This window comes from Orbicella franksi, chromosome 10, assembly GCF_964199315.1.
Source record: "Orbicella franksi chromosome 10, jaOrbFran1.1, whole genome shotgun sequence".
Lineage (NCBI taxonomy): Eukaryota > Metazoa > Cnidaria > Anthozoa > Scleractinia > Merulinidae > Orbicella > Orbicella franksi.
In genome coordinates this window covers 22,843,552-22,857,980 of record NC_138154.1, presented here as the reverse complement: position 1 = coordinate 22,857,980, position 14,429 = coordinate 22,843,552, and the positions used below count along the sequence as shown (strand labels likewise).

General features: G+C 40.2%; 1 protein-coding gene across 1 annotated transcript in view; it reads left to right on the top strand.

The window, feature by feature from the left end:
• LOC145499467 (uncharacterized) overlaps positions 1-14,429 on the top strand; it is a 132,200-nt gene that overhangs the window by 50,818 nt on the left and 66,953 nt on the right. Inside the window, exons 67-87 of the mRNA XM_081478984.1 lie at positions 820-1,029; positions 1,670-1,885; positions 2,280-2,492; positions 2,711-2,917; positions 3,112-3,357; positions 3,435-3,647; positions 3,990-4,202; positions 4,578-4,784; positions 5,013-5,237; positions 5,903-6,115; positions 6,626-6,847; positions 7,436-7,633; positions 8,177-8,511; positions 8,927-9,188; positions 9,557-9,900; positions 10,329-10,581; positions 11,069-11,409; positions 12,026-12,278; positions 12,546-12,877; positions 13,454-13,706; positions 14,009-14,349. Coding sequence (XP_081335110.1) covers positions 820-1,029; positions 1,670-1,885; positions 2,280-2,492; positions 2,711-2,917; positions 3,112-3,357; positions 3,435-3,647; positions 3,990-4,202; positions 4,578-4,784; positions 5,013-5,237; positions 5,903-6,115; positions 6,626-6,847; positions 7,436-7,633; positions 8,177-8,511; positions 8,927-9,188; positions 9,557-9,900; positions 10,329-10,581; positions 11,069-11,409; positions 12,026-12,278; positions 12,546-12,877; positions 13,454-13,706; positions 14,009-14,349 — 5,297 coding nt within the window. The remainder of the gene's footprint in view (positions 1-819; positions 1,030-1,669; positions 1,886-2,279; positions 2,493-2,710; positions 2,918-3,111; positions 3,358-3,434; positions 3,648-3,989; positions 4,203-4,577; positions 4,785-5,012; positions 5,238-5,902; positions 6,116-6,625; positions 6,848-7,435; positions 7,634-8,176; positions 8,512-8,926; positions 9,189-9,556; positions 9,901-10,328; positions 10,582-11,068; positions 11,410-12,025; positions 12,279-12,545; positions 12,878-13,453; positions 13,707-14,008; positions 14,350-14,429) is intronic.

Below are 14,429 nucleotides of genomic sequence, written 5' to 3'. Positions count from 1 at the left end.
GTTTGCTAGAATGAAATGTCAGTTTAGCACACTATCTGAGCTCCCTTTGATCAACTGTGCGGGTTAATTTCTAAATAATTCCAAATTCCCTCTAATATGTAGAATCAGCCAAGGGTAAAAGCGGAGCTCCTATTTCAATAAAATATCCTATCTTGGTCAACGGTCAACTTCAAGAAATCACGTGGCCTCAATGAGCTCTAAACCTGAGCCCGCGATAAAGTCATGTTATACTGGTCAGCGGATACCTTGTTTTGACAGGTGTCAGTTGACTATAACATGAATATTCAATATCAAAATGTACGCTGTAAACCTTGGCTGCATGCCTCCGTCGACCTATTAGCTTGAGTATGGCCGCCATGTTCATCACCTTTAGCCAGTGGAAATTTAATTTGATGAATAATTATTTTAACCTCTCTTACCCCGGTGAATTGCGCATATAAAGACATGAATGATCATCGCAGTTATGTACACAACTACGATGATTCAAATATATGATCTTTCATATATTCAATCGAATTGCGGATGCCTGTCAGCTGTTTAACTAACTGCGATGATCATTGATGTCTTTGCGTCTTTCTCCTCAGTTCAGCTCTACGATCTTTTATATGTCCACTTGAACTGCGCATGCCTTTCAAGTGTTGCTTTCAGCTTTATCATTGAAGTTTGTTTTGGCACAAAAATAATTCTTTGCAACAATTTTTCTTTATAAATTCAAAAGATAATCTGTAACACCTGTAGTCTGCATTACGTAGATTTGGTTGAATATTTAAACAGTGGAAAAACACGTAACTTAGCTGCTTAATAACGTTTTCATTTAAGATGACGTCAGTGCTTGCATAAAGGACCAAGTTCAAGCTAGTGCATGGTCAGCGGACTTCGCAATTGTTTTCTCTCCTGAGTGCAATCAAGATGGCAGTTTCAAAACTGTACAGTGTCAAAAATCTACTGGGTACTGTTGGTGTGTAGACCGCCAAGGAAGTGAAATCTGGGGAACCAGAATAAGAGGACAACCAAATTGTGTTGATTTAGGTACGTGAAACGTCCGCCCGTTATATTTCCAATTTACCGATGGAATAAAACACTTATCACCCTCTAACACTGCCCTACGTCAATGGAATACCAACTCACACATAGCAATAAACGCATGGACTATATTGACTTTGAACAAGAACCCATTCCAGGATACCCATTTGAAACAAAACTGTTGAGGCTGATAATATTTCATGCAAACTCCCGAGACAATACAACATTTCTTAAACAAACATTTATTTTAGCACTTTTAGCATTCTTTTGAACATTCTTTATAAGTGCAGTAATTTTAAATTTATGCGATTTACTCTCTATATTCAAATTTTAACGTTCCATTTTATCACAAACTTTTGTCCATCGAAGACAGTAGACCAGCTGTCGAAAGGTTATGTTTTTAAATACTTTTTACCAGAGAACGCTATATCCTATATTATCCTGATCAATCCGCGATATTGTTACATTTGAAGCAAGTCTCTACTTTAATAATTTATCAATTGGTCTTCTGTTTTAATATTCTTTATGGTTTACCGACGTATATTTCATGTGGGGTTAGTTATTAATTTATTAATTTATAATGATCTTAATATTGCAACCCTCTTTGGTATCCAGTCTTATATTGTTTTTCTTCTTTCCCCTGCAGACAAAAAGAAAACTGTCTGCGAAATGGAAAGTAGCGAAGGTGCACAATTACAGCAGACTCGTTTTCAGTTCACTCGCTTCGTCCCACTGTGCGACAGATATGGTGGCTACCGCAAAGTTCAGTGTGGATCACTTGGGGAATGTTGGTGTGTGGATCGATATGGCAACGAGTTGCCAAGGACAAAGACAACAGGGATACCTTACTGTGATTCAGATGGTTAGAGTCTTTTTGTAAAGTTGTTGAGAGAATTTTATTTAGTTTTTTTTTTTCCTCTTATCACCGCTTCTTTCTGGGATAACAAGAAGTTTTGTTTAGTTTCGATTCACGTCTTTATTATTCTAGGAACGTAAATAGAATAGTGAGATAAAACATTAATTTTACCACAACTTGAGAGTTCGCATAAACAGAGGTCTTAAAAGAGAGACTACACTTTTCCATTTCGATTTTATGATTGAGCACTACACTGGAAACCCAGGAGAAGGTGATCAATTATGAGGTCTAATTATACTATTTAAAGGCGTTTTAGAACTACCAGCCCATGATTTAAAGATATGATTTTTTTCAGATACGTACAGTCATTTTCACTCACTCTTTATGTCTCTATGAGCAGCTGGACTCAAGAGATGCCAGAAGGAAAGGCTTGCAGCTCTTGCATGGAGTGGAACGGCCCCAGCTGGTGTTTTTGTACCTCAGTGTACAAATGATGGCGAATATAAACTTGCACAGTGTGCACCATCCGGAGAATACTGTTGGTGTGTAGATCAGAATGGCAAACCTATTCCCAGGACACGCTCCAGTGACAAAATAAGCTGCGCTGACACAGGTTTGTCGCTATTAACCTTGAACAAACTAAAGTTCAGTTGACACCAATAATCACTGAGTTTAGTTCAGTATTTGTATTATTTAAAAACGAATACAAAAGGAATATCCCATGAACGTTGGGTTTATAAAAGAATTTTGGGAATCTTAGATATACCTGCAATGAAGGGCAACTTACTACCTGGTTCCGCCATGTTCTTTACTTTGATCCGCTTTTTCCAGGCAATTTGACTGCGTGCCAACGTGATAGACTCTATGCAGCTGGTAGATCTGGCCAATTTCAGCCTGAATGCACCGAAGATGGGAAGTACAAACCTGTACAGTGTGAGAACGGCATTTGTTGGTGTGTTGATAAGTACGGAAATGAACTTTATGGCACTAAGACTTATGGAAGTCCGCAATCTAGGTGCCCGGATAAATCAAAACCAGGTATTTATATCTCCTTGCAAAATTATTAAAAAAACATGCTGTTTAGTAGTAAATGTGAACATCAGGTAGAATGTATTTTCCAATGGTAAAAAATGGAAAACGCGCACTGTGTGTTTGCCAGATGGATCATATTCATATGCAAGTAAGGCGAAAAAAAAACAAACTGAAAAGTGGTAAATGTTTATATTGTCCAGGTGTGAAGACAACCTGTCAAAAAGACCGTGACATAAAAAGGCTACAACCAGTGGTTTCAATGAAGATACCAAGCCAGTATGTAAGAGCAAGTGGTCCATGGTGGTCCACATTAAGATGCGATGTCAATGGAGGTTACAGTCCAGTTCAATGTCTCGCACGTACTTCATTCTGCTGGTGTGTTGACAAGTACGGAAGAGAGATACCTAGGACAAGAATATCGGGAACGCCCAGATGTGGGCCAATGGGTGAGCAATTTTGAGGTTTATTTTTTGTCGTAATTTCCGCTTACGTTTATGAAATGTTTATTCATGTACCTCCGCAGCCGGTCTGACCATGTGTCAAAAGGAGCGTCAGGCGGCTCTTGGATGGAAGGGAATACAAACCAGCGGAAAGTTTGTACCTTCTTGCAAACCAGACGGAGAATACGATGTTGTTCAGTGCTATCCGTCCGTTGGTGTGTGTTGGTGTGTTGATAAGAGTGGAATCGAAAAGCAAGGCACAAGGACGTCAGGTGTACCAAGCTGTGGAATGATGGGTGGGTATACACATTTTCCCTGTTTTCCGTACCCAAATTCGAAATTAGCCAATCAGAAGCCGTGTCTACTGTCCTGACATATATGCTTACGGTACGGTAGATACCTAAACTTGCCTTTTTGGTACGCTTCGGCGACATATCAGGCGAGTTTAGTCGAGCCATGGTTCGTATTTTGGCAAGACTTAGTCGAGCGAAAATAGCCACGGCGAGACCAAACGAGCAAGTAAAATAAAACTCAACTGCAACGGTTGGCTGTTCTTAAGTATAGTGTTTGACGAGGGAGTCACTACGTGACTTAAATTGTATACTTACCCATTTGCATTTTGTGTTTTGATTATATAGCTGACTTGACCAAATGCCAGAAAGAACGAAGAACTGCCTTGGGACCATTAGGAAGTGCGTCCCCTGGACGATTCGCTCCTGAATGTGACGACAATGGGAAATACAACAAAATGCAATGCTACTCTGCAACAAACTACTGCTGGTGTGTGGATTCACTTGGACTTGAAATTCCTGGAACGAGAAAGAAGGGAATGGTCAGCTGCCCCGATAAAGGTTTGCGTCTGATGCTGTTTTCATGTCGCAGCGTAAAAAAAGAAAAGAGGAGAAATGGAGAAATATTGTTAAGGCAATGTTCAAAACTACACTCTTCTTGTTCTCATCCCATGAGATCCATGGCCGCAATAAATGTGGTATAGCTGACGATGTATGCACACAGATTCTTAAATGGTTATAAGCTGTACACGTAATACCAGTAAACCGCTTGGAAATTGTAGTTATGTCCTCGTTCGTACAGTTTGTTGTTGTTGTACTAATAGCTTTATCATATAGTATCCTGTAGTTTTGTACCGTAAATTTTCTCCGTGTATGCCAGGGTACGTACTGATTCTCAACACTGAATGAGTTATTTAACTTAATTTCTTGCAGCAGAGCCGAAAAATTGTTACTATGATAGGGAAAGATTGATTGCATCTGGAATAACAGACCTTCCGATGCCAGATTGTGACAGCCAAGGAAATTACAAGAAAGTACAATGTAGCTATGCTTGGGGGTTACAATGCTGGTGTGCTGACAAGAATGGACAAGCGTATTGGAACACCAGCACTTACAACAGTGCTCCAAACTGTTCTGAGGAAGGTATACTCAGTGGCTTGGTAATTTTTTACTTGTTGTAGGTGGAGAATGAAATGAAAAAGAAATTGTCCATTTATGAAACTTCAAACACAGTTAACAGTTAGCAAGTTAGTTTTCTCTTACGCCCTACATAATTTGTTTAAGTGCAAAGACGTGTTCTAATGCTGTTGCCCATCTTATGTAGGCATATTACAAATACAGCAGCAATGACATAATTTGGCAATATTTCAGTTTTGAGCAGGGTACCCACCGAGTGCCAAAAGAGAAGAGATGACGTCCTGAATTTCCGAAGAAAAGAGACCAAAGTCAACAGAGATGTACCACAGTGCAAACCTGACGGTAGCTTCGATGACGTACAATGTTCAGCGGCCACGGGATCGTGTTGGTGTGTTTATTATAACAACGTGATAATCCTCGGAACAGAAACACAAGGAAAACCAAGTTGTCCTCGTACTGGTAAAGACTGACCTTGGTATTTTATAAATGAGTGTTTGCTACATGTATGTCTAAGTACTCCAAAGTTCCAAGCAGGCGTTTTGATTCTACGATCCTTTCAATATTTTGTCTTGTTCACTTCGCCACACAGAGTTAGCTTTCAAAGTAGTTTGTCCTATATATATAGGAAATTGTGCTTTTAACATTATAGGTGGGCTGAATCGAGGAAAAAATTTTGGTGAAAATGATTAATCCTGCCAGAGGTCAATCCCAGTCCATATCACCATTTTTCATACACGAAACCGGGTTTTTCTAGCCACAACGGGCTAACCCCATGATAACAGGAGAATATGGTCGCTTTGGGTTGCACTATTATGTCTGAACTTTCCTACATTCCTAAAGGTATCTCGTTTTAGCCCATTTGATTCTTCCTCTCAAAGTAGTGTTGTGTTCAGCGAAAAGGTATCTTGAGCAGTTGTACTTATAGATTAAGGTATTTAACTAGCTTGTCTCATCTCTATGAGCCCAAGTGCTTGGCTAATAAATTATGCGCCTTACTAACGGCATGTTTCTATGTGATGTGTCTCTCGTGAACATTATTAAATCCAGCAAAGATGATCCTTACTCATTGCCACCATACTTCCTGTATTAAGACTACTCTTACGTTAATTCTTTTCTATTTCAAGCTGGGCTAACCCCATGCTTACAGGAGCGTATAAGCTCAGAGGGCTACACGGGTTCAACTCTACCTGGGCGTTTTTCGCCAGACTGTGACAGAGATGGTAACTACAAACCTTTACAGTGCCAAGTTTCCAGTGGCGTGTGTTGGTGTGTAGATAGCCAGGGACAAGAAATACCAGGTACCAGAGGAAGAGAAAAACGACCGTGTCCCGCACCAGGTAAGATAACCATGACACTTAGAAACATTTTGGGAGTTCATGCTTATGATAACACCAGACCTTTAATAGTAGCAAGGGAACTCTCAAGTTAACCAAGATGGAATAAACTTTAAACAGATCGCAGCAATCACATGCAAATCTACGTTTGAAGCTATACAGGCTGACCAAATGCGTGTGCCATTTCTTTTTTTTTTGTTGCTGTTTTTTTTTTTTTTTTTGCCTTTGGTATCTAAATTCTTTGCATGGTTAGGGTTGTTTTATGATCAAATGTACAGGTATTAGGAAGGACAATGGAAAGGCTAACATGAAACTACATTGTTTACAAATTGAGAATGTTTGGTAATCTATTCTACTATTCTCAGATGAGAGCTTACACTAAACATTACCTTGTGGTATTAGCCAAGTAAAAAGACGGGCTCTCTTCTTTCACTGAGTTCACTATGTAGCATTACAGTAAAGCAATCACATAAAATGTATTTTGAATACAATCTGGCATTTTCCAATCTGTAGGAGAACAACTGACAAAATGCCAAGAACAACGGGAGCGAGCTCTTCAAAACAGAGCTCCTGGAAGTTTCATTCCACGATGTACACAGGATGGTAGTTTTGAAGACATTCAGTGCCAAGGCTTCGTATGTTATTGTGTAGACAAGGATGGTAACGAGATCTCGGGAACCAAGACAACCCTTCCCGACACACCCAACTGTCTTGTTCCTAAACCAAAAGATGATGGTAAGTAAAACACTTAAAACAGAGCCTGCGGAAAAGTCGATTTTTTGCCCTTTACATTCTATTAATAAAGAGGAAAACCATTGAACTGCGTTTGAAGACACATAGTACTAGTAAGCATGGGAATGCAAATGGCCAATATTGACAGCTGAAGCACAGTCGCGTTTTCAAACGGAACTGGGTTGAGCGTCAATGAAAAGAAAATCCACATTTCGTTCACTAGAAGATAATTCGCCAAAATATCCCCTTATTTACAACAGAGGCTGGCTCAAGCAAAAGTGAGCCTTAAGTGCTTTAATCATGGTCAGACCGGGATAGTAGGCTTTTGAGGCCCCCTTCTAACGTTGATTGCCTGTTGCTTTCAAAACGTTAAAGCATTGTTGGCGGTTTTACAACACTTCATTGTAATCTTAAAGTCAAAGATGGTGCATCGTCAAATGACGTCATCGTTGCATGTTATGGACCTCAAGTAATATTTTGGACGTGCTATAAATCTTCCAACACCGTCATAGCTTCAACTCCCTAAGACTTACAGGCTATGGAAGGGCTATGCTCTAAAGGGAGCTGTTTACGAAATGTTTATTCCTGTAGAGCCAACGAAGAGCTTGTGCTTGGAAAAGTACCGTCAAGCAATGGAAAACTACAATATTGGCAGATTTGTTCCACAGTGCAAACCGGACGGACGTTTTGAAGAAGTTCAGTGTGGTGCTGGATGGGACTATTGCTGGTGTGTTGATGCTACTGGCAGAGAATTGACCGGAACAAAGAGAAAGGGTTGGCCTCAATGCGGTAAGATACACTTGCAATGAAAAAGGCTATCAGCAGTGAAAAAGTCATAGATCTTTCTCGCACTGAAGCCTTACAATTTGCGGAACTATATTTCTACTGCTACAACAGTGGCCTCAAAACAGAGATTTTTTGATACTTCTTGGGAATTACACCGTGATAATAACTGTAATGATAATATTGAATGGTTCACTGATGACAAGTACTACTAAACTCCGTTGCATCCGCGAACTGATAGACTGCCATCTTATTTTACGTGTAAATGCAATACAACCTCGGTTTAGAAGGCCATAATTTTAACGACGTCTACTATAATAGTTTTTGTCCCCGCTGGCGAATCATGTATGTTTTTTTAAGCCCCTAATTGTTTTTTTTTTCTCTAGCACCATCTACTGGAGCAGACGTTGCTTTAGTTTTGGACTATGCCACAACTCCTGACAATATAACGCAGATATCAGCATTTACAACGTCTACTATAATAGTTTTTGTCCCCGCTGGCGAATCATGTATGTTTTTTTAAGCCCCTAATTGTTTTTTTTTCCCTAGCACCATCTACTGGAGCAGACGTTGCTTTAGTTTTGGACTATGCCACAACTCCTGACAATATGACGCAGATATCAGCATTTACAACGTCTATCATTGATGAACTTGATATTTCTCCAAGTGGTGTTCACGTGGCTCTTATTACATACGGGGAAAACACAAGAACAGCTCTCCAATTCAATGATCTGCAAGGTAAACAAGACAGCAAGGATGAATTGAAGAGTTTCATAGACACATTACCGTCAATGTCAGGTACGCCTAGGATAGACAGAGCCTTGCAAGCGGCTGAGAGAGAGTTATTTACAACAGAGGCTGGCTCAAGACCAGGAGTTCCAAAGGTAACGATATCAGTACCGTAATGGTTCAATTTAGCGCCCTCCAATAACGACCACCTCTCAATCTCCAATCACTTCGGTAGTGCCCTCAGGGTGCAATTTTCCTTAACTAAGAAACGTTGACGTTACCCTCTTGATGGATAAGTAGGTGGTAACCACAATTTAGCTCCACCAACTTAGCTTTTAACGTAGCCTTTTCCTCGGCCAAAACGTAAATAGTTTTTTATTTTTGTGATATGTAAAGCAATTATTGCATCGGTCATTTTTTCTTGTCTCTTCCACACCTAAACTAATATATATTCGAACCGAACCGCAACGAAGACAAGATGACGCCTAAACGTCATTTAGACGTTTTATATTTCTTTTAAAATACTGCATCAGTGTTCATTATAAGTTGGGTGAAATGTCTATCCAACAGTTCCTCGTTTTGGTATCATTGGACACAAAAACCAAAGACCCCCAGCAAATACCTCTCAGTGAAGCTTCCCAAGGACTCAAGAGCAAGGGCATCAATATCTACTCAGTGGGAGTTAAGCCTGGTGTCGATCAAAAAGATTTAGAAGACACCACAACGAAACCTTCCAATGTGTACATCATTCCATCTGATCAGTTAGCCAACACTGGAAAACGAATAGCCGATACCATTAAAGGATATGTGGAGGATCCTAGCCGTCAAACAGGTCGGTTCTACCGTTCTGCTCTTGCCTTCAAAGTTAACACCATAGTGTTCATAACCGTCTGTCGTTAAATACCAATATTTATAGTTTGTGTAGTAGGACCTAGCACAAGAACATTTTTTCTTTACTCAAAGATAGATAAAAAGCTTTGCCAAGTCCTACACAAAGATCGACGACCCGGCAACTTGTGTCGATTAATGTTTTTCGTATTATCGGCAGAAACGTACCCCATAAATTATGACCAGGTCGCTACGTTTTTTCAATGCTTGAATTGATTGTATATTGCTGGTAAAGCTCATGCCTTCTGGGCAAAAGGACTAGTGGACACCTATAATTGTAAGTGTAGTAATGTTTCCTTCTCATCGAAACAGACCTAACTGCCCCTGCTGATGTCGGAATATTAATCGCGTCTTCTCCACAAACAACACCAACGAAATGGTCATCAATCCTTGATGATGTCAACTCTATGGTGGATGCCTTTCCGGTATCTCAACGAGGTACTCACCTTTCCGTTGCAACGGTGGGCGAGGTTCCGAAATTGGCTTTGAAATTCAACACCCTCAGAGGATCGGACTACAATTTATATGAAGTCAAACGCCGGATTTCTCAAATTCCTTACGAGGAAGTGGAAACAACTAGACTGGATGTTGGTCTCCAAAAGGCAGCTGACGAAATGTTTGCAACACAAAGTGGAATGAGAACTGAAGCGTCCAAGGTATGAAATGGAATGTGATGTCATTCATTTTGTTCAGATCAGGGATGCTTTAATAATTTACATGATGTGCAATTGCGTACGGAAAAGTGTTAAGAGTAGAGTTGCGTTTTTGTGACCGTACTGCCTACAGCACGTGAGCTATTCTTTCAATACTAACTATGCAAGTAAAGCTTTCTATCTATCATGTTTTTCTCATGTCCTTCGTCACGTAGCAGGTTATAATGACGCTTCCAACAGGAGTATGCCAAGGTCTTATGAGTAATTCTTCTCAATGACCACTTATTTCAGTGATGCAATGGTTCATCCGTTAGGCGACAACCAGTTTGGAGTAACAGTTTATTGTTGTTGACTCAACCATTTGTTTTCCTGGTCAAAATTTGTTGATACTCGTACCCAATAAACCAAATCACGTTTAATTCATGTTTTAGTTCTTGCTGGTAGTGGCAGACGGAGACCAACCAAAGGATCAGCAATCCACTCCCCTGGCAAGTGCTGCTCAAAAAGTAAAAGACAAAGATGTGGAGGTCTTCGCATTTTCCACGAAACCGAAAAGTGACACCAACATGGATGACCTTCGTAAAATAGCTTCTCGCGATGACAATGTTTACGCTGTCGCACCCGATGAGCCTGCACCTGCTATTACCACCAAGATCGCGAGCCAGGTTAAAACTCGCTTGAGAGGTGAATATGCTCTGGAGCAAATAGACATGGTTCCCTATTACTAATAACTTGCCTTCTCTTCTGAGTGAAACATAGGACACCAGCTGTCTATGTTGTGGATCCGCTGACCACCTACAACTGTTTTCTTGGCTGCACTAGTAGTCGTACTCTTTTTGCCGTTTACTTCCTACAAAAGATAGTTTGACTTCTCGACCTGCATATTACAGTGTCTTTGTCTTCATAATTCCTTTGGTAATTAATGCAGATTTTGTTGTCCGCCCAATACGTTTTTGGTGCAAAAAGGTATTATTTTAAGATCGAACTAAAGAATCAATTTATGCTAATTTATGGTAAGATGTGTCGCTAAAATTTTCCTTTATTAAATTCTTTTGAACTGTATGTTTTGCATTATTCTTGTATCAGATAATATACATCCCACCAATCCATGTCTACTTTTGCATATTTGTCTAGATTCCGCTTTCTAAATTGATTTCTTTTAATTCCGCAGAACGGAGCTATCCAGTCGACATTGCCTTCTTAATTGGATCATCACCCTCAACCACTCAAGATCAGTGGAGGGCCACCCTTGACTTTGTTAAGTCAATTGCTGACCAATTCCCGGTTCTTCAAAGAGGAGCTCGAATAGGAGTGATATCGTTTGATACGACACCGAGAGTCGGATTTGCATTTAATGCTCTTACTGGTCCGCAGCTAAACAACTATGAGGTCCGCAGGTTGATTGACAGAGTTCCATACAGCAATGGACCCACAAGGATTGATAAGGCTTTGAAGCTTGCCAACACATATCTCTTTACACCTCAAGGTGGAGCAAGAAAGGACTCTCTTAAGGTACCAACATGCTTTCTTGATTTATTATACTATTATTGTTGTAAGTTGACTAGTAGGTATCAGAGCGCAAAGGCCATGATCCTTTCTTTTCAAATGTCCGTTATAGACTAAAACAGCACATGAAGCGAATTGGCTATATAGTTATATAGACCACAACGTTAATAAAACTTCACAAAAAGATCGAATTTACGCCACAGTTTTACGCCACAGTAGTCTATATTTTCTTTGGTCTGAATTTTTCGTGCAAGGGAATTTTCCTTTTCGTTGGCGAAAAATCGTTGCTCTTTCGTACGTCCCACTGAAAGTGCATCGCGTTTTCTGACGATTCGTAGGCAACAAAGATCTAAATTTCTTGACGTTTGCGTTACTTTTTACTGTACGATGGTTCTGCGCTGCCCAGAGTGTTCATTATTTTACTCTGACTGTGCCTCCCTCCAGTCTAGTTTAATTTGTTATTGGAACTATTGGGAAGCTTAAGGAACTAGGATTCCATCTAGCTCATGTCATGTAATGTCATGCGACATAGAACTATCTAGTCTGAAAACTGGACCTGTTTTTGTTGCAGAGAATCTTATCAACACCTAAACAATAATATTCTCCTTCTATATTTTTGCAGCTTCTGTTTGTAATCACAGACTCTGGACAAGACCCAGACCAAGAGCCATCCACTCCACTTGACCGGGCATCTTTACCTCTCAAAAACAAAGTGGTAGAGGTCTATGCTCTGGGTGTCGGAGACAAGGTCCCCGAACAGAACTTGCGAGATATTGCGTCAAGACCACAGAACGTTTTTAGACCTGTCAGCTCTGTCAAAGACCTCCCACAGAGGCGCCTGACAATAGTAGAAAACTGGAGAACATACTTAAGAGGTTGGGTGAAGTTATGCTTACCTCACGCTTACTTTTAGTTTTACTTGCACATAACGGTGTAGGACAAAAGGTATTTTAAGATGCACCCATGTATTATGGAAACAGCCCTTGCGTTCCTGTTATCGATGTAAACACAACGTATATTTCTGTATAAACTAATAAGATGGCTCCATAGAAAAAAGTTTAGATGTGGCCTGCATTGTGCTGAATATTTCATGTATTGTCTATTCAAAGCAACTTATGGAACATCCCTTTATTTCTATTCAGATCGCTGGGTAGCTGTAGACATCGGTTTTGTTGTGGACGCGTCGAGCAATGTTTCACCTGAGATGTGGAGAGACTTCAAAGATATAGTTAAGAGGACAGTAGACCGTTATCACGTTGCACCCAGATCTGCAAATGTCGGAATGGTTACTTACGGAAACAATGCTAGGATGTTGTTTAACTTTAATGACGAATTACCTAATAACTACGAAGTAAAGCGCGCTGTGGATAAAGCTCCCTTGGTACGAGGAAGACCTAGACTTGATCGTGGTCTGCTTATGGCTTCCAGGTCCTTGTTTACGGAAGAAAATGGAATGAGAAGATGGGTGCCCAAGGTGCGTTCTGTGCTGTAGTAAAAGTACCATATTGTATCTAAACAAACGAGCTTTATCGCGCATACCTCATTTTATTACCAGTCACTTATTAAATAAATAATGGCATTTGTTTTTACCCTGTAAGGATAAAGGCTGTCAGGCTATCTTCCTGCTTGCAGCCAAGAGCACCGTTAGTTTAAAAGAACTTTCCTACTTATTTAATTTCCTTTTAGATTGATTATTACTGCTACTTTTTGTTTTGTTTTGTTTGTTTCAATCCACCTCGCATTTTAGGTAACATTGTCGCAGAATAGGTAATAACTGTTAATTGCAAAAAAAGCCTTTGAAAGAGAGATACCTTTCGCGAGTACCACGTTCTTTTTAGTACTGAAGAGTGAATTTTACCACTGCTTGAAAAAAATGTAATGTAAGTTAAAGTTCAGTTGGTTATACTATGTACGCTTTGAACCACATTAACGTGTTGATCATCTCAGTTATCCAATCGGAAAAATTTTAAAGTTCTTTTCAAATGAGCCATATAGTTACCTGGCTAGTAAATGCACTGATTCTTAATAAGTATTAATTTGTTTGTTGTAGCTCCTTTTTGTGATAACAGCAAGTTCGCTGTCGAGCTATCCGGAAGGGTACACACCTTTAGTGACTGCGTCACGGGGACTGAAAGACCGTGGAGTTCAAATTTATGTACTTGGGGTAGGGCCAGACGTGGATGACCAGCAGCTAAATGACGTCGCTTCACGACCGAAAAATATTTACAGAGAACCTATTAGCCGGTTACCAAAGTTTGGACCAAAACTTTGGAACAGCTGGAGAGATTACATACGCGGTAGAGGTAAGTTGATTGCAGTAGCTCTCCAGAAGAAGAAGAGGCTGGCAAAACTAAATTTCAGATAGGAGGACTTCCTCTCTACAAAATACATCCGTACTTGTTTTTGGAAGTTGGTTATTATCTTGCTTATGCGTTGTCTTGTAATATAAATTGATATATTCATCGAATTTGTATGCCATGATAGCGTAAATTAAAACAAAACCAGCTCCATTGTTGAGGCTGCGTTTTATATCTCTCGTGAAAATATTCGGCATGTCTGAGTTACAGAAATACGGTTCAATAACAAATCTTTTGAATGTTTTTAGGCCTCTATCCTGCAGCAGATGTAGCGTTTCTTCTGGGGTCATCGCCTCGAACAACACCGCAGACTTGGAATGCATTCCAAACTTTTGCCAAGACAGTGGTTGACACACTCGGTGCATCACCAGATGGTGTCCGTTACAGTGCCATTGCATTTAACTCGGAACCTCGAGTAACATTCCGATTCAACACTTTGCAAGGACCCCAGTACACACCGGAAAACGTCAAACGTCGTATTGATGACATGCGTTATACGAGAGGAAGCACGCGTATTGACAAAGCTGTGGAACTGGCTAGCAACGTTTTGTTCACTCCTCAGTCTGGCATGCGAAAAGATGTGCCACGGGTAAGTTGATGTTATGAAATAGCTTGCAAAGTGAAGATTTCGCCAGTTAACGATAAGATTTCCCCCAAGAAGACCCTGAT